The 23,575-nt window shown below is 39.3% G+C and overlaps 1 protein-coding gene across 4 annotated transcripts; it reads right to left on the bottom strand.

Moving 5' to 3' along the window:
• Positions 1–351: 351 nt before the first annotated feature.
• Positions 352–23,575, bottom strand: opa1 (OPA1 mitochondrial dynamin like GTPase). Of its 4 annotated transcripts, XM_088313380.1 has the most exons (31): positions 23,374–23,575; positions 21,902–22,226; positions 21,585–21,681; positions 19,695–19,802; positions 18,354–18,407; positions 17,051–17,127; positions 14,591–14,746; positions 12,123–12,176; positions 11,687–11,791; positions 11,458–11,544; positions 11,083–11,196; positions 10,864–10,944; positions 10,711–10,785; positions 10,543–10,614; positions 10,120–10,219; positions 9,880–10,010; positions 9,624–9,696; positions 9,393–9,465; positions 9,205–9,320; positions 8,241–8,305; positions 7,976–8,052; positions 7,307–7,472; positions 6,237–6,389; positions 6,040–6,148; positions 5,811–5,890; positions 4,682–4,822; positions 4,485–4,601; positions 4,305–4,398; positions 4,031–4,141; positions 1,908–1,981; positions 352–1,825 (listed from the first exon to the last, which is right to left on the bottom strand). In XM_088313380.1, exons 1-30 carry the CDS (start codon positions 23,436–23,438, stop codon positions 1,917–1,919), a joined length of 3,141 nt encoding a protein of 1,046 aa, XP_088169506.1. In that variant the 5' UTR covers positions 23,439–23,575; the 3' UTR covers positions 352–1,825; positions 1,908–1,916. The 4 variants fall into 4 exon arrangements, with proteins under 4 accessions (XP_088169506.1, XP_088169507.1, XP_088169508.1 ...); XM_088313381.1 differs by lacking the exon at positions 18,354–18,407; XM_088313382.1 differs by lacking the exon at positions 14,591–14,746 and having other exon boundaries at positions 23,374–23,574.

Raw genomic sequence — 23,575 nt, 5'->3', positions numbered from 1 at the left:
GATTGATTAATTAATTGGTTAATTACTGATAATTAACTTAATTGTTTTAACCGTCAAATACTTTCACAAGCCACTGCATTATAATATTTTTTCTCTACCATCAATGGTAATCTGTCGAGGCTATAAACCGAGGTAACGAACCCTTTAGAAGCTCACTCAGATGAATTTTTGCAACATTTAACTTTAAATATTTCAGGTGAACATCAGTAAATGACATTTATGAAATACTGAACATTACAGCAGAGCAACATCCCATTTTTCTGTATGATTTAAAATAATTTTTACTACTTAGTGCTTAATGAAAACCTTTTTGCCTGTGAACTAATGCTAAGTGAGAAATTGTGAAAAAAATAATTTTCATTCGTCTATTTATTATTACCTTTAACACAAATTTAATAAATAAAGAACAAATAAATGGGTCACACCATGCAAACATGACTTTCAACTTAAAAGATTTAGCAACCATTTCACTGATTTTGTTTCTGACAAGTATGCTTGTCCTCATATGTATGATGCTGTGACATAAGCGCCGCTAATTTAACATCAATGAACCTCTTTGTAGCCATATACACATACAAATAGAACAGGACTGCACCGTCTGTCACACAGCTTTTCAGTTAAAGACTCAAAGTAGGAATAATTGTTACATGGACAACAGTCAAGAGTGCGCCAAGTCAAGGTGAAATGAAGAAAACTTGATCTGGTCTATAAAAGAAAAAGAAATAGGTTTACTACTGTGGTTGACGAAGTGCAAAATATTAGAGACAGCTTTGGGTACAATTTAGTACAGTCCTACACTGCTGCCGAACTACAACCAGAATCGACAAATACTTTAACATAAGCATGTTAAATTAATGCCAATCCAAACTGAAAAATGATCTGTCAGGGGGCATATTTTTTTTTTTTTTACAATACTGTACCTGTATTCTTACTAAATAGTCATGTATTGTATTGCATGTGTACCCATTGCTGTGTTCAAAGTAACCCAAAAAGATTTCCCACTTCATCCATTACAGTTTGATTACGTCATTCTTGGTTTGCCATTTGTCCAAATTACACACAGAGGCGGTAACCTTTTTATTTTTTTTTTTTCACCTATTGTATTTACACATTTAAATAAAGTAAACTACTTTCGTAAAATCTTTTGGAACACGAGAATACACAATCACCTGTGGAAGGTGAAAACATGATGTGGCAATGACACGTGCACACACAGGACACATTCGTAACACACAGACGAACAAAATATGGAACATGATGGAACATTATGTATACTGTATGGACTTTGTGGACTCAATTAACTAATAAGTGCTTTGTTAAATTCTAGTCCAGCAGACATTATTCTTTAAATAATGCGTCCAGGTCCACAAATGATTCTGCCCAAATGGTGCCATTGTGATTCGGGGGGTATCCAATATAATGCAAATCTTGAAGGGACAGCACAAATACTTTGGATCTTTAGTGCAACTAAACAGAATGAATGTTCAAAAGGGGCCAATAGCCACAAACATGCAGCCTTCTTCTATGTTGTCATGGTTTATTGTCTTCCTCCAGATTTAACTAAGGGAGGTTCAGTCCCATGCTTAACCGGAACAGCTCCCACAAAAAGAAAAAGAAAAATACATCCAAGAGAAAGTCTTCTGACAAATATTCCTTCTTTTAAGGTCCATCTTTTCCACCGAGGAGGTCATGGAGCGAAGGTGAGAGTATTAAAAGCAGATGAGAGGGCTGTGGGTGACGTTGGTGGCATCCAGCAGTCCATGCCGGTTATATTTTATGAATCAGTGCATTGTGAGCAAAACATTTCCTTTAATTCTCGACAGTTCTGTGAAGCAGAGTGGCAGAATAGACAAAACTTGAGACAATCTGCATGTAAAATTAAACATTTGGTTATACGGCTACGCTACCTGTATCGTTTATTTCTCCTTGTGTAGCGCTTCTATGAAGGCTTCAAGTTTCTCCTGGATCTCACGAACTTTCTCTGTAGAGAAACACATAAATCAGGTTTCGCTTAGACATATGAATCAATTTTACAGTATGGTCATTATTTTGGCTCATCAAAAACAGGTGAGTAATAGAGACAGTATATGTTTAGACAAAAGCATGTGACATTGGTGTCATGGACGCAGAACTCCATCATAAACAGAGGTCACCCTGTTAATAGATGACACAAGAAGACAAATGTTTTGTACAGTGATGCCTTAACAAACGGCTGTCGCAATTTTCACATTTTGAGTTAGAAGAAATTGCTTGGTCAATTTCTTTTAATTTTGTTTCGTGCGCCAACCATGAGTTATGAGCGAGCTTGATATAACACCTAAGTGAGCGGACATCACAAGAGGCATTATAAATACAGATGGTACTTGCACTACAGCTGTCTTCCTCCATTACTGGTTTGGCTGTGATGTGAATGCTCAAACAGACCACACAAGCAAGCTCACGTTTTTTTAAAGTCAACATTTACAATCGGGTCATTTAGAGACCTGCTTGCAAGACACAAAGAAGCATTGTCATCAACATAGACGGACATCCGAATAACATCACGTAAATGCTCCTGCAGATGGAACCCCCTTCTTCTCACCTGGTGGAAGAAAATTAAAAATGCCAATGTTTAATTGTCTGTTAACACACTCAGACAAGGTGGCAGGGCATTAAAGGGGGATTACGACACCTAATGGAGGCATTAAGGGAGCCTGTGTGAGGGCACGATAGTAAGTCAAAGGAGCAGGTGTGGGCTAGAATGAAACATGACCTGAGCTCCGCCACAGCAGCACGCGGGTCTCCACAGGCTCGGCTCAAATGCGACCGAATGATCCAAGGGAGACCACATAACTCAATCTGGGCCAATCAGAACAGGATTAGCAACATCTGCCCACGTGGATAAAAGGGACTTTATGAGGTGTAAAGAAACTAGGCTGCTGACTGTGGGATCATCAAGAGCCGGGGAAAGCCCCCAGCTTGGGCTTCAAAGCTTAACTTGCTCCGATGTGGCTGACAATAAAGGTGTTACACAGACTCCGTATAATACTGGCATTTTGGGAGGGTTTACAGTAAAATAATTAAATGAACAAAGGGACAGGAACCCCCTAGTGTGAAATTAACTGAACAATATAGATTGAATTCAACTACAAGGCCATATTCAGACATTGAATAGCAACTAGACTGCTCAAGTTAGAAATAGCATTTCATCTGAGCAGCTTTACCAGTTCATGCACATAGGCTAGATAGGCCAGCTCTAACCGTGATGTGAAAAGCCAAGTATTTATTCTCTTGGTTAGAGGCACACCAATCATTCGGTATGCAAACCGACAGTCGTTAAAATGTATTGCAGAGAGACTTCTGGCCACAAGCAGTCGTTTGGGTGGAATCTCTTAAGTGTTTTGTTTACCGTTAGCATTGGGCAAAAACTCAAATGTCCAAATGTGGTCAATTTCATGTAAGTTTTTTTCTTTATTTTTTTTAACAAATCAATACTGCTCGTAAGTTACCTCAAAGGTATGCTGGTTTGAAAAATTGTCAAATCTTAAGTGATTAAAATGACTTGCTATCTTTAATGATGCAGTATTTGTGGCACAACATTTTGGGAGAGCTCCCTGAAAAGTGAAAGTTTTTCGGGATAAGCGGTTTGGATAATAGATGGATGGATTACACTCGACACCAGTAACGGGTATTCATTAATTAGAAGGGAAAGTGAAAATATGCTAGAAACAATTGCACGTGTAGACCCAAGTAGAGGATAGTTGAAAACAACTGTGGATAAAAAAAAATAATAATCTACGCAACAATTGCCCTTAAGCGGGCATTTTTACATCATTTATTTTAATAATAAATAAATGCTGGTGCTTGTGGCAAATGATCATGTTGGGAAAGGCTATAGTCTTTGAAACAATTTTGCACATTAGCTGAATGCAATAGCTTTAACATTGCGGCTTCCTTAAACACTGCTGCCATCTACTGACCACTTGGGCGACTCCTTTAATTGTTACACCCTTCCAAAAACATTTACAAACTAGTTCAAATGACGACTTACTGAGATCCTCGGCAAGTTGGACTCGGCGTCCAGTGATGAGCTGAGATTTCTTCTCCGTATCCTCTCCAAAGTCCTCTAGCACCTCCTTAACATTTTTCTCCAGTCGACGCACTGAGGAGGATAAGTTTTGAGCGAACAAGTACAAGACACACCCATAGTACATATGGAGTATCATCTCTAAGATCTAGATCTTGCAATAATCCAAATCAAAGTGTCATTGACAAGTACAAATTTTGGACATAAGAGAACAGAGTTCAATATCCATGGTATTTACCTTCAGTGTTGGTGAGCTGCTGTCGTAATGTGTTGGCTGTGATGACCAGCATCCTCTGAATTCTCCAGAACAAAACGACATCATTGCACTCCAACTGGGAAAATATGCAACAGCCACTTAAAATACAGTTCAACGGAATGTGATAATGACAACCTTAAAACGTTCCTTCTCTTCTTTTACCTCAGAGTCAACAAAATGCCTCTGGTAATAGTAGAAGCCCCTTTTGCAGAGGTTACAGTGGGACAGAGCTTTTTGCAAAAAGTGTCGTCGATATAGCTGATGCCAGGTGTCTTTGATCTGAAGAGAAATTCAAGGCGTTACTCAGTGGATGACCTTATTTATTCACACATAATACAATGTGAGTATCATGCGCTCACAAGCACTGGGTCCACTTCTACCGCTCGTCCCTCCAGGTTCTTCCTAACTGTGGTGACCTCATCATTGGCCAGGTAAGCCGTGTGCTCATCGTGCAACTTCAACAAGCGCTCAAGCTCTGATTTTGTTTCATTCCGGATATGCTGCAAAGTGAGAGATACGGGTTAAGCACTTAGATCATGTGGTGGATGATATATTGTCTCAGAAATGATCACGCTAAACAATTATATTGTTGACATTTTTGTTTCAATTCACTTTTATTATACAAATATATAAAAAATATTTAACAATGCCATTGAGATGTAGATTAATAAATAAAAAATCTTATAATGAAAAAAAAACAGAAAGAACAGACTGCTCACAACAATTGGCCTCAAATATTAACAACACAACAACAGAGTAAAATTATATGACTCTTATGACCATCAAAATGTCTTCTTTCATCAGTGTACAAGGTTGGAATAGCTGTTTGGGAAATATAAACCAAAATTCACAAGGTATTCAAAAGTCTGCAATGCTGTACTGATACATCCCTTAACTATGAGGCGTGTAACGTTATTTGTAAGGCATTGTAATTACAAGTCGCCCGGAAATAAACGGTCCTCCATACCCCGCTGTGTTTTAGTTGCCAGCTGAATTGAGCGGGATGACTGCATTTTCAATTTATATTTTTACAAATGTGCCATACCGGCCGCTCCACATTTATTAGGCCTCAGTCCAAAATGATCCAACAATGGTACTGTGGCATTAGGCTTTTGAACTAATTCTGTTTATGCTGCTCAACTTCATGTAAATAAAGTAAACTTAGAGCCATCAGAAATAGTTGCTTGAAGTATGCTAATTCTTTCTCTCACTCTGCTTCAATGCTGTTTGTACCGTGTGTGCGTGGAGTGGGAAACAAGCAACGTGACTGAATGTTGATGACGCATGAAAACTAACTAACTAAATAATTAAATGACAATTTATCAACTCTGCAAAAAATAGCATGTCCATTTTATTTATCGAATGAAAAGTTGCTATCGTACTCCAGTCGATCCTGCTGCTAAGCGGGAAAAGGCTTGGGATAATAAGATAGTCAATATAGTAATTATTGTGATAAAACTGGGTCGCTGAACAGTGTACAAACGCTACCTGATCTGGTGTTCGATTCTTCCAGTTCATCCACCTCTCCTTCCAGTCTGGACCCACCATGTCTTTGATTACAGCTTCAGCTACAAAATACAAACATGATAAAAGGGAAGATTAATGCATATACATTTTTGGTACAAACTGGTCCAATTCATCCAGTATTTGCACAGCATTCCACAACTTGTCACATTGCTACAGGAATAAAGCTTCGAAGACGAAGCACAGCACATACTGTCTTTGAGGCGTGACTGCAAGGTTTGTTCCATGAACTGAATTGCTGCATCCCACTGAGGCTTGTCCGTGATGGAACGGTCTTCTAGGGCATTGTGCTGGATCACCCTCTGATGACACACATCACACGAACTTTACAAATGCCAGGTGACGCAGATGACCTTGCATTCAGTTAGCCAGAATATGTTGACAGTTTACCAGGCTGTCCATGGCCCTTTCGTTCCACTTGTGCCTCTTGATGCTCTCATCCTTCACGGCCTCCTTCAGCTTGTCAAAAATGTCATCCTGGTCTTTGCCTTTGTACTCAGCCATGAAGCGGGCAAATTCCTCCTGCAGCGTCTCCCAAGCAACCTAAAAACAACATTAGGGTCATTAAATGAAGCTAAAGAAAAGAGGACGTGATGAGAAGCTTGCTTTAATAGATAGTAATAGGGGGACAAAAAAAAATAATAAATCGATTTTGATTTAGAAGATGTGAGTGCATAGAGGCAAAGCGAAACAAATCATTTTGAAATATGTATCAAACCGTATTAATTGGAGGAAATTTGAAGGAAATGACACATTTACAGTAACCAACAGACTTCATTCATAGCCATAAAATAAGAATGATAAACGCTTTGCATCGTTCGCTCTTTAGTTGAGCATGTCGAATCAAATCGTAATCACACTGAATTAAAGCAAGTTATATCGTTCCACTTTGAAATAAAAAAACTTTGAATCAAAGCATCTTTTATTGTTGAGATGCACACACTTATTATACTTTATTAAAAGATAGAATTCTATGAATAAATTTCTGTCAATCATGTGCCGGAACTACACTACAACAGCGCACAGCATTTCTTAAATTCTTTATATGCATAGTTTTTAAGGCCATAAAAATCTAAATAAATACTTAGAGTCTGTTGGAGCAATTAGATCCCAATTATTCATTTTGATCGTCATTCACTTGGAGAGCTATCAATTTAACATTGTTTAGTTTTTTGCTGTGGAGTAGAACTGCACTTAGTCATAATAGTGGACCCCTCATACTTGTGGTTTGGAACCTGCGGATTCAACTATTAGGTGCATTTTTCCAATATTTGTTTAAGATTTTTGGGGCGGATAAACTGAGTACCACCCCGTGACAGACAGCTTATTAGAAGACATTTTTACTCAATTAAATTCAACTGTCAAACCATTCAATCACAGATATTCAGAATTTGCAGTTCACTTTATACAGGCATCCAAGCATGGCCCAATGAATGGATCGTCATCTTGAAAGTTTTTACCTCGAGGGCTTTGTGTGGAAGTTGCTTGTCTGTCCACTGCTTCAGTTTAATGTCTACAGTGGTGTTAAAGGTCCCAGAGTCCATTGTTTGTGCAGCTGGTAGGTAGATGTTTTCTATCACATGTGTGGAAACACGCTCCCACAGCTTTTTCTGCAGGATGGCTTCCCTGTTACGGTATGAAGAGAAACATGCCAACTTCAAAAGAGTAATTCGGTCAAAGTGTCAGTGAGAAAACTTTCCGCGAACTCACTTTCAAGTCCACCATCACATTTGTGATTGCACTTGACTGTAGATTTCAACACAATTTCATTATGACCCCGTTACCAGTTAAGACTCCCCACGGAATCCCCTCATGGCAAGATGTCAATGGAGCAACACAGTCCTGATCTGTGGACCACATCCTCATAAGCCCAAACGTGAACTATGAATGATCTCCAATAGCGCAGATTGGATAATTCATCCATTCATTTTCAGTACTGCTTATTCTCAGGATCCTCAAAATTGGGGCCTGGTCCTACGTTGCTTGGAGCACTGCCAGAGACAGTCTCAGCACTAGCAATACCATCATTATGCAATTGCTAGGTTTTCAAAAATGTTAATTTTATCAAATAATACTTGCGCATATAACTTTACTCCAATATTTTTTTTTATAAGATTCAATTATTTTACCAGTGTTGTGGGGTCACTTGACTCAAGCTGATGACTTCATCCAAGATTTCATTCTTGGCCTTTTCGTAAAGTTCATTCTGAAAAATACATCTGCATAATGAGTCCAATATCACAGAAATCCATTTAGTTTGTCCATTAAAGTGTTCTACTGTGAAACAAGCTTAGCCACTTGGAGCTGATTCTTTTTCAGGCTCTCATGTCAACAAGTTGTAATCGGGTAATATGTTGTAATAAGATAAAAAGGTACACTGTTTTTTTTTCCTACCCGGTCCAGTTCTCTCAAACGTGGGTAGTTGTTTTTCCACTCTGTCTCCAAGTTGAAGCGGGATGCTAAAAATAAAAAGAATGTAAAGTAGTTCAATTATGAACATAATTCATGACTAACATTTTTTTAATTATAAAATGCAAGAAAATGTAAACTTATCTAGGTGTATTTACAGATCCTCAAGGCAGGATGATGAAGGTTAAAATTTTGATGTAATATTTCATGTACACAAAGTAGTTGTAAATCAACAAGCAAGGACAGCACATACATAGACTGTTGCTCATGGTGCCAGTTAAAGTCGGGTGATGACTTAAACACTTACCGGCAATTACGCCGTAAGGCCAAGAGCAAATATGACCATTGCACACCTTTGTCAAAAATTTATGGGTTTGTTCTCATTTAGGTGAACCTTCCTACATGTAAACACAGCCCGACATGCACCGGATATCAAGCCATTGCTACTTATTCAAATTGGAGATTAGGCTAATTGCTGAGTTGTGATGCCACAGTGGCTCTGAACACGGATGGAGACCGAGTGTGATTTGATGAGCGGTGGGATCAATACAGCATACAATAGGCCTATGGGGAATGCAGGAGCACGGCCATAAATCTCTGGTTCTTGTAGCCTGAGATTGCTTCAACTAATTACTGCAGGAGGGCAGCGCTAACTTGGGAAAAGTGGCGGGAGAGGAAAAGTATGGCCAATCAAGCAGAAAGGGAAATATGGGTGGGTAAAAGCACCTTTTCAGTTAGGACACCATGTCGATGATCTAGTCATCTCTATCCGAACCACCCCTCCACCACCCCAGGAATATTACATTTTGTCATTCAAAACAGTTCTGCTTCTCTATGAGGCACAGGTAGACAGCTGAGTCTTGAAAGAGCCTATGTGAAGAGCTAACTCATTTTCTAACCACCGTATATTGGAAAGTAAACGACAAAACCACAGTGCCAGAGATCCTACCTTTGAAGACATCAGCTTGTTGCTCCACAGACTCTCTGACCATTTTCCAGAAGCAGTCTGAGACAGCCAGACTCAAGTTCTTTGTGGTCACCTGGTGGGCCTTCAACATGCCGTCCCTAGTGACATAGGACATTTTATGGTCAGCGAAACACTAATGAATGCCATAAAATGGTGCATTCAACGCTTACCGCAATAATCTGGAGTTCTGAAAGAAGTCCTCCTCATAGTCCTTAATCGAGTCGATACTCTCACCACTGCTTCCTATACATGGATCGCCAGCATTGGAAATTCAGTCATACTTATACTAAATCGAATGACAAAATTACATTTACCCAAAACAAATCAAGGCAAATTAGAGCATCTGATGGACAAAATGAGTTGATTGATGTTCAAGTAATGCATGCCCTGACGGGATTTACCTTTTCCTGTCACAACAGCAAAGTATCCCAGAGCCTTCATGGGAAACAGCTTGCCCTCAACTATCTGTTGGATCTGAAATAATAAAGAGTTATTTTTTATACCCTGCTATAGCAATCTATGAGCATCAGGTTACATTAGGGGTGCGTGCCCTCTTGTGGAAGAGCAATTTATCGCTTCTAGTTCCTGACCAAATACTTCCGTGCTTCTGCCATACGGTCTGCAAATATATTTCAAACGACATGGGAGCAGTCTTACTCTGCTCGGGCTGGCCAGGTTCTTCTCAGCCAAGTCCACTTTGGTCAACACAAAGATGGTCCTTTTCCCATGGGGGTCCATTTGACTGACCAAATCAGTTACAATGCTCCGCTCTGCATCTACACTGCCGTCTTGGATGGAGATGGAGACAGATCAGCGATAGGATAAACGACACCACTCAAAATTACCAGCTGGCTTCAATGCAGTCATTTTAATTGGTGATGCAAAATTACAGCTCACCTTGAATGCAAAGGATGATTGCATTGGGGTTCTGCATGTAGGCCTTGCTAATACTGAAGATGGTCTCCTTCGTGTCTGATGCCATGCCTGTTGTCACCGTCTGGGATGAACATATAAAAGACAAAAAAAAACACTCAAAGGACTGCACGGGAAATCACTTTCACATGTTTCTAAATTATTAAAAGGAGATAAAGACCACAAGAAAAAGTAGCATTTATTTATTTTATTTTTTTTAAACCTGATTGAGTATGAATGGATGTCTAAGAGGCCTGTGATTGGCTGGTAACTGGTCCAGGGTGTACCCAGCCTTTTGCCCAAAGTCAGCAAGGATAGGAAATACGGCTCACCCGTGAACCAGGTGAGGATAAGTGGGACAGAAAAAGGACAGGCGGATAAGAAAAGGCTGCAGACAACTTTACTCACACTGATGACACCTGGTAAATCAACAAGGACCATTCTCTGGATTCCTGGGCCTTTGACACTCAAGGATATTGTCTGTTAATTAAAATATACAATCAAATTCACTGTTAACACATTTAGTTGTCAAACCAATAATCCGTTTTGATTTCGAATGGAAACTAATGTACAAACCTCACAGCTGACAGTTTGTCCTTCTTTCACGCTCTTTCTCATTCTCAGCTCAATCTCATGCCTAAGAGCAGCCAGCTGCACAAACCAAAAAACAAGGTTAATTTCTGTGTATATTTCTGCCAGAAGGAAAGAAAAGGTAGGTTTGTGTTTTACATCTTCCTCCTTTGTCAGGTCAAACTCCCGGCCACTGTCCTTGAACAAAGCCACATGGTGGGGGCCTTCACTGAGTGTCACCTGCAGAAAGAAAATGGTCTGTGAAATCTATCAAAACTCAGATCTCGCACACTTTGCTTCCTGAATGTACTAACATTCCCAGATTATATAAATGAAATGAAACTCACAACAGACTACATTCACTCTAGTTCCATGTACCTTAACAGGAGAACGTGTCATCATCTCTCCAGAGCCTCTGGGAAAAATCCTGGCCTGTGCGATCATCTCCAGGACGCTTGTCTTGCCAGCACTCTGATCGCCCACCACGACCACCTTCAAGGACAGTGACGGGGAGAGGAAAGGAGGGATAAAAAGATGCATTTTTGGTGATTGTATTTGAAGAAATAGATTAAATAAATTGTATTGAAGTAATTTACAAATGCAAGCGACAAATCTAATTCTGATTAGCTTTTCTAATTGCACGACAATATTTTTCAGACAAGTAGTGAGTGACTATGAATTTAAAATAAACTACGACAACTGACACATCAATCTTCACTTAGTAATGCAATTTACCCAATGCATGCATCTTACCCTGGGTAAATGGTCTTGTGTGTTGTAGTTGGCGTCATAATCAGACAGGATGTCCAAAACTTCAGAATACAGATCAATAAGGGATTTCTACAAAAATAAAGTGAGACATACGTTGTCATACCTGATGTATATGCTGTAATAATAAATGCCCATTCTAAAGGTTTTGGAAACAATGGAGAAGGACTTAAAATTGCTGTGAATGAAATGGTATGTATCCGGTGCAACCAACCTTTACTTTTCTTTGGTGAATTCCTTTATCGTCCTTTTGCAGAACCACTTTCCTCAACTCCTTGTTCTCTTTCTCCAGTCTCTCTAGCATGCGTTGATACTTAAGCTATGATCAGATGACATGAAACAAACAGTGTCAGCCAAGTTCCTGACATACCTTCAGAGGACACGTTACTAAGTCGATATATAAATATACTCACAATTGTAACGTATTATGTGGGACAGATGTGCATCACTTAATGATCCTAAAATCTGAGTGAGTCAGTCTAAAACCTCACATTACTTTTTCACAAAGAATGAGCAATACAAAAACAAAGAACTAAATATCAATTCAAATAACTGTAAATAATTAATATAATTCAGGAACACAGAAACTTGCATATCAATATGTATATTAAGCCTGAACTTGTGTTGTCTATGTTTAAGTGTGAGTCTACCTGAGTACGAAGAAGGTCCTCTTGAAGCTGATCTAACTTTTCTTTATCTGAGGACTAATAATCAAAAGAGAGGGGAACAAAAACAAGGAACAATGGCAAATTAAGTTAATGCTTTTTTTGTTGCAGGACTTTGGGTCATCTTCAAGGCTTCTCAAGCATTAAATCAGTCCATTTCCCAAAACAATCATTTGTTACATGCACATTATAATAAGAATTTAAGTCTATAAGGAATAAAGAGAAGTGGGGGGGGCACAAAATCCTTCTTTCGCTTCTTGTGTTCTGTTCCTTTCATCTGCGGTGATGCAAAACAAAAGTTCACACCAAATGACAAACTAGTATATTGATTCAGAGATTGCAAAATCATTCACAGGCAATTTAAGAGTGATTGGTAATTCAAATCCCATTCAGATACAAAATTTGCACATGTGCAGCAGATTTGTTTCAATAATCACCACTGATATGGGGGGAGACAGGTCAAAGGGAAGAAAATGATTTGTCAGGAAGAGAGAAAAGACACAAAGGTCAAACGATCAAAAGGCTATTAAGTCTAGATGAAATGCACAAACAGTGTTAGATTGTTTAGAATGTTAATAAATAAAAATAATTGGATTGACAAGTGATAATCCTGCACACCCCTTGACTGTAGCAGACGTTTCACAATGTACAGCTCACACCATGCAGAGGTTTTCCATTCTTTATGCTCCCAAAGCACAACGGAGAGCGATTGTGCACGATGAGTGCCATCTGGGACCAGACAATGAAGGTCCATGTGTGGCCTGCCAACAAGCGACTTGCACAGCATTTTGTAGCCTGGCAATATACAGGCGAAGGTATTGGGCGAATGGGCATTCATTGTCGGGGATTAACTAATAGTGTAGAATTTATTTATATAAATGTAGAGCAATTAAATACAGGAATGATAAATGTTGCATTGCATTTTCTGCAAAAAAAAAAAAGCACATCCACTTCAACTTGAGTCCAAGTGACCATTTGCACTTGTAATATGAGGTAACTTAACTTTTAGAAATACTAAGGGCACTTCTAAAATTGATGATAATCAAGTAATTCGCTGTACAGTATAATAAGCATCAAGGTTCTGAAACCTTAATTCCAATCAAGTTATGTGTAAAACGTAAATGAAAAGAGAATACAAAGATTTGCAAATCCTTTTTATCTGACATTCAATTGAATACACTACAAACACATGATATTTAATGTTCCTCAAAAGGTGCACTTGTTCACAAGCAAGCTTTGATCCCTCAGGCGGCACTCCACTAAAAACCTGCATCACGGGGTAACTGATTTTGACATGTGGATTTACGAATACCTCAGAAAAGCATTGCCCCTTAGCACAGTTCGTTGCTACATCTGAAAATGAAAATTAAAACTATACCATGTAAAGCAAAAGCCATGAACGACACCACTACTTCTCTGGGCCTAAGCTCATCTGAGACAGAAACAAAATGCAAAGGTGTGCTGTGGTCCGACGTGTCCATTGTTATTATTATTATTTATTTATTTTTTTTTTTAAATCATGGATGTTGTGTCCTCTGGGCCAAAGAGTAAAAGGACCATCCAGAATGTTATCAGCGCCAAGTTTCAAAGCCAGCATCGCTGATGGTTATGGGGTTGTTCTAGTGCCCATGACCTGAGTATATCTATCCATGCTGCCATCCAAGCAACATTTTTTTTTCCAGGGACTTCCAGATTATTTCAGTGAGACAAGACAATGCCAACCTACATTTGGCATGTGTCATAACAGTTTGGTTTCATATTCTGATTACTTCACAAATTACACAGATCTGAGACTCTGTCTCGGGTTTTTTGGGAAAGTGTTGCCATCATCAAATTCAACATGGTAAGTCAATAGTTGCAGCAAAAAAAAAAAATAAAAAAATCTATTACCTTGTATTTGTAGTGTTCAACTGAATATAGCTTGAAAATGATTTGCAAATCATTGTATTCTGCTTTCACGTCAGTTTGTAAATGAAGTTAACCTTCACATAATTTCACAAGTCACCATCTGGAAGTATGCGGCTTATTTAACAATCAACCCATCTCCAACGAAACTTATTTCGATCATGTCATCAAATTTATAGTGTTTTTTTTTTTTAAGTGTTTACAGTCATGCTGCGCCTTTATGGTGCACCCACAATGGCAGATATCAGATATGCATAGTATTGTCATCCACATTTGGACAAAGGCCTGATTCCTAGCTTAAGAGATGCAATTTTCTCTACAACTCATGTCTCAATCATGCCATTGAGAGCAAAATAAATAAATAAAAATTGGAATTGTGTCACCTGAACCATGCAATGTAAATCTAGCCAATGTTAATTAGCTAATTTTAATGCTTTCCATTGAAGAATGCAGTCGGCCGTAGGGTAAAAGATTAGACTAGCTGAGAACCTTTAAGTGTGTCTTTTTGGGAGGGGGTACGATGGCTCTAGGCATGGTGGGACCTTCACCTTGCGTGTGTGATGAGGGGGGCTGGGGTTCGGAGGTGGAGTGGGAGCAGGCTCTGGCGGTGGGGGACGCGCATAATTGGTAGCAGCTGCCCGCCGGACCTCCTCCTCATGCCGTTGGATCTGCTGCTGAATAAGAATGAGCTCGCCGAGCAGACCCTGCCGGGGTACGTCATAGTGAGAAGACAGGCAGGAGCAGCAACACAAACAGCAACCAGCCCACAAGGCCATTGCTATACCCCAACACAGGGCCTAACACATAGCGCACCATTAACTGTTACTGTTGCTGTGAACAATAATTCAGTCAAGGATTCAGCTATGGGGAATCTTGCCACCATCGTTAGTGCAACACAACAAAGTCTGAGGGCAAACTTTGCCGAACTGACGGCAGGAGAGGCGACTAATATTAGTGCACAATCAGCACCTCTCAGCAAGTGGCCTCATTTTTCCCTCCTTTATCACCGCCATCGCTCATTGCGGTAGATGAGCTACAACACTATCCAAGGTTACTTACTATTGCAGATTAAAACCATTTCACAGTTTCACAGAAGAAAAAAACAGTAGTTGACAGCTCTAATCACTGAAGTATGCTGATGTTGATACTAGAACGTACACATTTGTCCAACAATGCTAAACTTCCAACTTTGTGAGCCTGTACTCCAGTGCACATAGCAGAGACTATTCGGGTATGCTTGGCTGAGGTTGACATCAAAGACTACCACCAAACATGTTGGTATGAACTGAACAATCGAGCTAAGCCCTGTCGTTGAACATCAGTGACCTCAAAATCCTGATTAAGTCTTGGTAAAACAGTGGATGATGTTAGTGCATGATCACTTGAAGCATCCCAACCTTTTCCAGGTATTGTACGATAAATTGTGTGCTGTATGCTATTTTATGGGTTATGTTGAAGATGATTGCAGATGGGGGCGGGGCGGGAGTGTGCATCAGGGGAGAAGAGCAACATTTCAGAATCGTTCACCTACAGATACATAAAACATTGGGACAAAAGAGACAAAAAAGGTGGGATGAAGCAAAGATGACCTGACACATGAAGACACAGCTCAGCAGTGTGTATAAACAAATACTGCCGCACAGTGAGTACAATTACAAAGGTCCTCATTTTAAGAAGGAGTTCTGTTCCCCCAGCAGGGCCGCAACCTGAATGTAAGCAAGTCGAAACACTATCGCGTATTACTCGCGCAGTAATTAAGAATAAACAGTATATCTGTATATGTGTAGAAAAAAAAACACTTCCAGGCCACATATATAAGACAATAATATGGGAAAAAAAAGCCAATTCTATGGTAAGTGAGCATACCTTTTTTTGTGCAGCATGGCAATGTGTTCTTCTACTGCCGCACAAATTAGTTCATTCGTGCAGTGTGAAACTTTGTATATCGACACCGTCTTAAAACGAGGACTTCATATACCTATTGTATGTGCTCACATTGATCTTTTACATACTCAGCACCGTCTTCCCCATCCACTGACATTCATAATTTTTTCAAAATCTGTAAAAATACTGTGCATCACTTTTATTTTGTATTATTCATTGATTGTGCATTGCTATTTTGGGAATGAAGGACCTCAGACCAACTTTTTTTTTTTTTTTTAACGAGGAGCAGAGTCACCCATAAATTAAAATATGAGGAGAAAAATCAAAATAGGTGTGCACACTGCAAATCAAATTCAATTGATTTACATCAGCATCAACAACGTGGAAGTGCTCCTCGCAGGTGGGGAAAAAAAAAGTTGCTGATGAATTCTTTGTCCGCCAATTAATATGGGCGTACTTGAAACAGGTGCGCCCCATACAGTCAGCATGAATCAGAACCTGAGCCATCACAGTTACCCGTCAGAGCAGTGACTCAAATTGTGCAATATGATATTTCACCTTCAGGTGGCGATAGATATAGCCTCTGTTATGCGCAAGAGGAAACATGCTTAAATGTTTCAGAGAATGTGCGCTAGGCGAGAAAGGGAAAGCCCAAAATGGTAAATGAAGGTTTGATACACCCTTCGTCCACACACTTCCATGAGGGTGCGTGAACGGCATTTTCAGTCATTGGGAGTATCCGCACAGTGAGAAAACGTGCCTTTTCTGACTTTGGAACACAGTTGAATATGACCCGATAAGAGCAGTAAGCGGAGGCATGGTGATGTTGTCCACATCATGTGTGAGGTCCGAATTTTTTCAAAATTTGGTCAGATGCTAATAAAAAAAAATAAAATAAAATATGGTATGCGTGTATCCCGCATTCTCCACACCAGGCAGAAAACTATTTTGAGCAACTTCATTTTGCATATATTACTATTGCTGCTAAATGTCATCCATATTTGCATCTTAAACAAAATACTATTGTGAAAAAAGAATTTTGCACAAAAAAATCTTTCCATTTTGGTGTGCAGGAAGAACCAAGCGGCAGGAGGCGGATATGTGAGGCTGATGGGGCAACTTACCTTTTTATAGTGCTTGTCATCCTGGGAGGCAGCGGTCGAAGCATCTGTGGCTTTTAACGGCGGCTCACCTGAAGTTTCTAACAGAGAAACAACAGCATTGGATATGTCTCAGAAATATTGTTGTCTACATAATGCATACATTCCTCATGTGATGACATCCATTTCTAAATGCCAAATCTGTGGAAAATCTTGCAATGATGTGTCCAATATATATTTTTTATGTTAAATATCTTAAATACTTGGAACTGTATACATTGGGTGGGAATATGCATCTAATGAGATCCAATAAAAGTATTTCATACAAAGATCCAGTACACTGACTGTGAGGTACTTATCTAACCAACTCTACAAAAATGTTTTACTTTTTAGAATTGCATTGCAACCTACCAATAGCTGTGACTAATTGGTTGGCTACCTTACGCAACTTTGAGAGGGTCAAAAGAATCAGAAAACATCTCAGTTTGATGCAACATACTTGTAGTTGTTAAACTACAAATGCAAAATAAATCTATTATTTTACCCAATATTTAAAGCACAATATCAAATACAAACAACTCATGGAGGCGGCAGCAGACATTTAATATTCTATGGCTACGGTTGGGGCAAAAATGACTGATGCAATTTTAACAATAAACGAATGCCATTGAATGTGACTGTGTTGAATGAATGTAAAAGGACAAGTCACATGCACTGCCCAAGAGACAATTACACCAGATTCCTTTTGTGCTAGTGTTGTCCACTGTCATTTTGGTTTTTCTATGTCTTGCTAGAAATTTAGAAATTATAACAATTTCACCTCAGAAAGGTGTTCGAATTTTCCAAACATCTGAGCATTAACTAAAAGCAGAGTGAGGTTGTGCCATTTTGAACAACATACTGACCAGGGGATAGAGAGGGTGGAAGTCAAAGGAGGCATAAATACAATTGTTGGCAATGGTTTAAAAAAAAGAGAGAGAGAGAATCAAATAAGGGGAAAACATTGTGTTTGCATTGAATAGATGTTTAACTGAATAAAGCCATGTAAGTTCTATGCAAATTTAATTTTAATTTGTGTCAAGTAATAGTAACTAGTTCCCAAAACATCCGAAGGGATGCTTGAGTCTACTATGAGCAGTGAGAAGACAACTGTACACTCAATTCAGAACCTGCATTGACTATTGATAGCAGCCCCCCCCAAAAAAAGCCAACATCGAAGCATGGTAAGGATTTCCCAAGTGGACCAAACCACACAAAACGCTAGTTAGAAAAATAGCGGAAAGAAAAGCGGAAGGTGGGTAGCACATTTGAGTTTTGGTGTACACACCTAATAACAGAAGCAGACCAGAAGCTCCTTTGACTTCACTACCCAAACTCACACCTGTGAATAATGTGGAGGAGGACAGAGGGGCAAGGGAGCAGGAGAAAGTAGGAACAACACAAGAAACAAAATAATCATGAAAGACAGAAGCAGAGGGATGATGGTCAATGCAGGGCCACGCTGAAATGATGTGCAAATCAAAACATGCTTCGGTAATTGTTAAATCATGCATTCAACCCATAACACATATTCCGATTAAATGTCTTTTATTGGCATTATTTCATATAGAACAAAAAACAAAGGCTTCCGAGCCTAAATGTAGTTGGTGCCATCCACTACAAACTACATGTGCTGGTTTGATGTAGTTTCAAACTCTAAGTGTTCTCTTATCTTTGTGGAATTCAATGGTATTCCCAAATTTCATTTGGAAGCAGCACATTTTCATGATTTGAAACGTCTTAGCTGTCAATGAATCACACCTCTGAAAAATGCCTCACGTAAAAAAGAACATAGTTGTAAATGGGCGAATATGGCCCTAAAACAGCAGTAAGGACACAGCGATTTCGTTTCCTCTCGTCATGAGGGCCTCTCAGATTGTACGTAGTGACAGACTAGCTGTTATTGTGTGCTTAATTGTTCTATGAAGTTGAATTTTTAATGTTGTGTGACAGTTATTAATCATACCAGATTCCTTTTATGCTCATATGAGTCACGGCAAAGGTGCGGTCCACTGACATATTTTTAAAATATCAGTTGGTGTTTAATTATTTTTGTTGTAATTTATTTATTTTACATCTATGTGAAAAAGGAATGTTAAAATGTTACTTAAAACATTCATTGCCTCTACACATTTATGATGGCGACAATTTGGCCCAGGAACAGATTAATTTAATTACTTCCCATCTGTAAACTTGTCAATGTGATGGACAGTTAGGCCTCGACTGTATTGTGGATTGTTAACTGATTGTGTAGACTCACTGAACAGTTTTCCGCCACGCCCATCAGATAAACCCACACAATGCAAAAGAAGCACATAGAAAGTTACACCCTGGCTATGTTTTTAGCTAAGAGGACTTCATATTTCATTATAATGACGGCAAGCCTGGGCACAGTGCCCGCTATATTGCAACATCTAAAACTACTTAGTAGTCATACACAATCTGCTCTGCAGCACTGGTTGATTTCCAAGTTGCTCTCATTTCAAACTATTTCTCTCCAATGGAAATCATAGAGAAGTGCAGCGTCTTAATTTCACGTGATGTCATGCATTATAGTTGTTCAACCCCCAAGTATTGTTTGAATTTTTGGGAAGATGGATGAGGCATGTTTGAGGCTCTGTTGACGCACCTGAGGACAGGAGACTTTTGATGAAAGTCAAGTTCTCCCCTATCTTGTCAAAGTCTGGCAATAGTTTGGCTATTTCCTCCATCTCTGGTAGAGCTTTGGCCAATTTATCTGAGGACAATAAACATTGACAATTCAGAAAGTAATGCAATGAAATATAAGCATAATCTTTGTCACACTCTATGAACAAGCTTGTTTTTGTCTTTCACATTAGGGCAGTGGGGTAGGCACACAAACACATTGCAAAGGCTACATTGAAACATGTATTCTAAAATGTAATTCCAAGATGACAAGTGAATATTCTTTGTCATTTTATAAGCCTATCAATAAAATGGTATTTGTGCGCTTCAACTTGTTTCCCCGGGGAGGTGATAAACTACGACCGCGCCAAAACCACAACAACCGCGTGTCAGCTCTACGGTCTCATTAAAGCTCAGATGACAGATGAACAAAGTGAAATTGCTATAGTGGGTCGGAATATTATTATATTATCTCGTTAAGCGTTTTGTTTATTATATTTAAAGTTTAAATGCCTGTTAAAAGGGGACCAATTTAATGGGTTTTTTTGTTGTAAAGAAAAGGAGTTCCATACAACACAGGTACGTTTATCATTTGATTTCTTTTTATTTTAATTTATACTATCTATTTTTAAGGTAATATTTTTATGTTCAAGCTGAGTTACAAAGAAGACAATAGGGGCGTCCCGAGCAGATATTTGTATGGGATATCGGGCCGATGTCACCCAAAAAAATAGTATCAGATTTTATCACACTACATCCAAAATCTCCGATATTAGCACTCATAGACAAGCAGTCCATTGGAGAATCTGCAACTGGTTTTGTAACTAGAAGCGACGAGAGCTAGCATGCGGTGCCCAGGTGAGCAAAACAACCACTTGCGTAAAGGAGCGAGAGAAGATGTTGGGGGTGAATTTTACGTTAAATGAAATAAAATAAAAAGTATGCGCGCACATACTGCTGTCATACACTCATTACACACTCTGAAAGCAGCGTCATGTCAACAAAAGCGGGACGGCGCAGATAAACTAACTAGGCAAGCCGCCGTCGAGCCTCTCCCGGTGATTTGGAAGAAGAACTAGCAAGAAATCGCAATGTTTGAAACTGTTGCATTTGCTTAATCCCTTAAACCTGGCTACCTGTTCAGCTTCACCACGCTTCAATGCAATTGCAGTTGAGGCTAACCGCAGCGCAAAGTGAAATTTTCATCGGCAGCATGATGTTCAGTATTGCGCAGACGACAACAAACAAAACGTTTGCATGCTATGACCCTGGTGAGGTCAAGAGCTTCAGAAAATGGATGGATGGATCACAAAGACTGTCGTTAGAGTCATAATAGTCATTAATAATTCGAATAACGGCCATGAGTTGCGGGAAGTGCATCTCTGGTGAGTGATTTGAAATCATTTATTTCCTTGAGAATATCTACTTCAAAATGACCATCAGTATTCAATTAGGGTCCTATATTTATTTAAAAATATGTCTGCGTGGGCATGGGTCACTTGTGTCAATTCTGTGAATGATTTGTTCTTTGAATCATTAATATTAAATATACAGTAAAACACTCCCATGTGCAGTCATGTCGCTCATTGAATTTTAAAAATGGGAAAATTAAAAAAAATTGTTCAGGAAGTGGTTTCATATCGGAAGTGAAAAAAGTTGTATGCAGACACCCCTAGAAGACAATAACTGAGAATTAAAGATCAACAATAAAATTAGTTTCATTTAATAATCAGTTATTTTATATAATACCTTTGAAAAATCATCATCAGGTATGATTTATGGGGGCTACTCATCCTGTGACAAAAAGGTTCGGGGGTACACAAGAGAATGGTTGGCAGCCACTGCCTTACAACACAACAATGAAAACACTTACCCAGATCTATTTGTTCGCCGAGTTCCCACACAAAGTCAGGAATGACCCAGTTGTATTCGCTAAAATCAGGCAGCATATCCTTCCACTCATCATAGGTCTATTAGAAAATTGACACAGGTGAGCAAGCTTCATACTTAAACACAGAACAATAACAATGCTAACTTTTATGATTAGTCGTTTTTTGTGGAGAGTCTAGGATTTTTTTTTACAAGGCAGCAAGTGGATTGATAACTAAATGTGGGTAGTAGACAAAAGGCATGCTTAAGAAATATATATTTCCATTAAGAGACCGCGCCCCTCCAAGACCGAATGCATACCTTCTTAGCCGTGTATCCTCCACCAACCGCGCCGCCAAGCAGAATGTAGCGCAGCTTTAGCAGCCTTGCAGCGAGTCGGGCCACCCAGAAGTTGCGCTTCTGTTGGTAGCCTCGGCCCCCCGATCCCGGAGGTGGCTTCGGTGGCCGCATGGGTAACCGCGACATGGAGGTGAAATAGCGGGCCGCTGTGCGATGAGGTGGACGCTGAGAGTTGGTGTTTCCAGAATGATGATGGTGGATGGCACGGTACAAAGGGTGCAGCTTCTGAAGTGGTATGCGAAATTTTACTCCTGTCCTGGAGGGGACCAGACTCCTGCATGCCATGCTAAAATAACAGAAAAATGGACATGAGAAAGCCACACTAAACATATGCAGTACCAGGATTAAGTTTGGACTAAGGTTGCACGCTAGACCGGTACACTTACTAGAGTAGGCATGCGCAACCTCACAGTGAACAACTCCAATAAAGACAAAGTAAACATATTTAATTTAAAAAAAAAAAAAAAAGAGAAAAAAAAAAGACTAATGCTACAAATGCGTCAACTCAGTCTTTAAACAGCCATTGGCTTTACTCTGTTATAATGATAATGAAATGGCTAAAAATAAATGATCTAACTTTAAGTCTGGCAGGACTATTAACATGCGGTACAAATTCATTAAAATAAACCTAACACAAAAGACTCAATACACCCCTTTGCTTGACGGAGTGCATATTCTACTTTTCTACTGAGGCAATTGTGAACTTTCCAAACTTTAAGTCAGAGAAAAAAAGAAGACATTGGTGCCATTTTTTGCACAACTGCATTTTGGGACAATCATTCCGTGAAGCTTTCTTTATATTTTAAACAAAGCTACAAATCTCTACCTCTCAAAAACCAATATTTTAAATAAAAAGAATTTGAACTTGTTTTGGGCCATGTTTCGTCATCTATGAATACAGCACACTCTTATTATTGATATTCAGTTTTAGCCATGGTAAACTTTCAAATATAAAAGACGTAAATTTGGTATTGTGGCAACACTCGTTTGTACACCGTTTTGTCATGCTGGTTAATGAAAAAGTCTCCTCAAATTTTTGACCGGGACTGAGTGCCTACACAAAAGTCGAAATGCATGGCCGTAGACAACAACTAGAGTTAATAATGGTATGCATTGTGATGAAGTTGATGTAGTGAAACGTCATTTTCTTACGTTGAACAAGTATTGACTTGAGAGTCCAATGATCCGTTATCAAGCTAGCCGGTGGTCTGGCAAGGCTAACGACAAAATACACCCAGACAAGGTAAGCTCACTGTCTAAATAATGATATTCTACTTGCCAGATATCTGAATAAGTATATATGCATGCATATTTAATGACACATCTAATAAGAAACAATTAACTTGGCTTTTCTAAGACAGTCAGCTAGGCTAGAGCTGCTTGCATTTTTACTTGATCGTAGACGATTGGCTTATGTTATGGCGTAAACTTACCAAGCAACTTTACCCCCAACGCGCAACATGGTGCTGTTGTTACTAGCGAGATGACAAAGATGCATTTAAAAGGCTCTCACACAGAGAGCATTTCCCAGTGCATCTTTCCACAAGACACACACCCGCCTGTCCCGCTAGCTAAAGGACACAGGCTAGAATGACAGCCAACTTCCGGTATTCCGGTCCTTCAAACAAATCAGCC

Source organism: Idiotropiscis lumnitzeri, chromosome 13, assembly GCF_059441095.1.
Source record: "Idiotropiscis lumnitzeri isolate Australia: NSW breed Sydney's pygmy pipehorse chromosome 13, RoL_Ilum_1.0, whole genome shotgun sequence".
Classification (NCBI taxonomy): Eukaryota; Metazoa; Chordata; class Actinopteri; order Syngnathiformes; family Syngnathidae; genus Idiotropiscis; species Idiotropiscis lumnitzeri.
Note: the sequence above shows the minus strand (reverse complement) of the source record. Positions and strands in the feature narration are given on the sequence as shown.

What these genes read in the sequence shown, in the direction of transcription:
- opa1 (XM_088313380.1), bottom strand. Translation starts at nt 23,438, where the DNA reads ATGCATCTTTGTCATCTCGCTAGTAACAACAGCACCATGTTGCGCGTT. An exon ending in AGGACCTTCTTCGTACTCAG is followed by an intron (nt 11,792 to 12,122) that starts GTAGACTCACAC and finishes ATCTGATCATAG; the next exon opens with CTTAAGTATCAACGCATGCT. An exon ending in ATTTACCAGGTGTCATCAGT is followed by an intron (nt 10,220 to 10,542) that starts GTGAGTAAAGTT and finishes TGTTCATCCCAG; the next exon opens with ACGGTGACAACAGGCATGGC.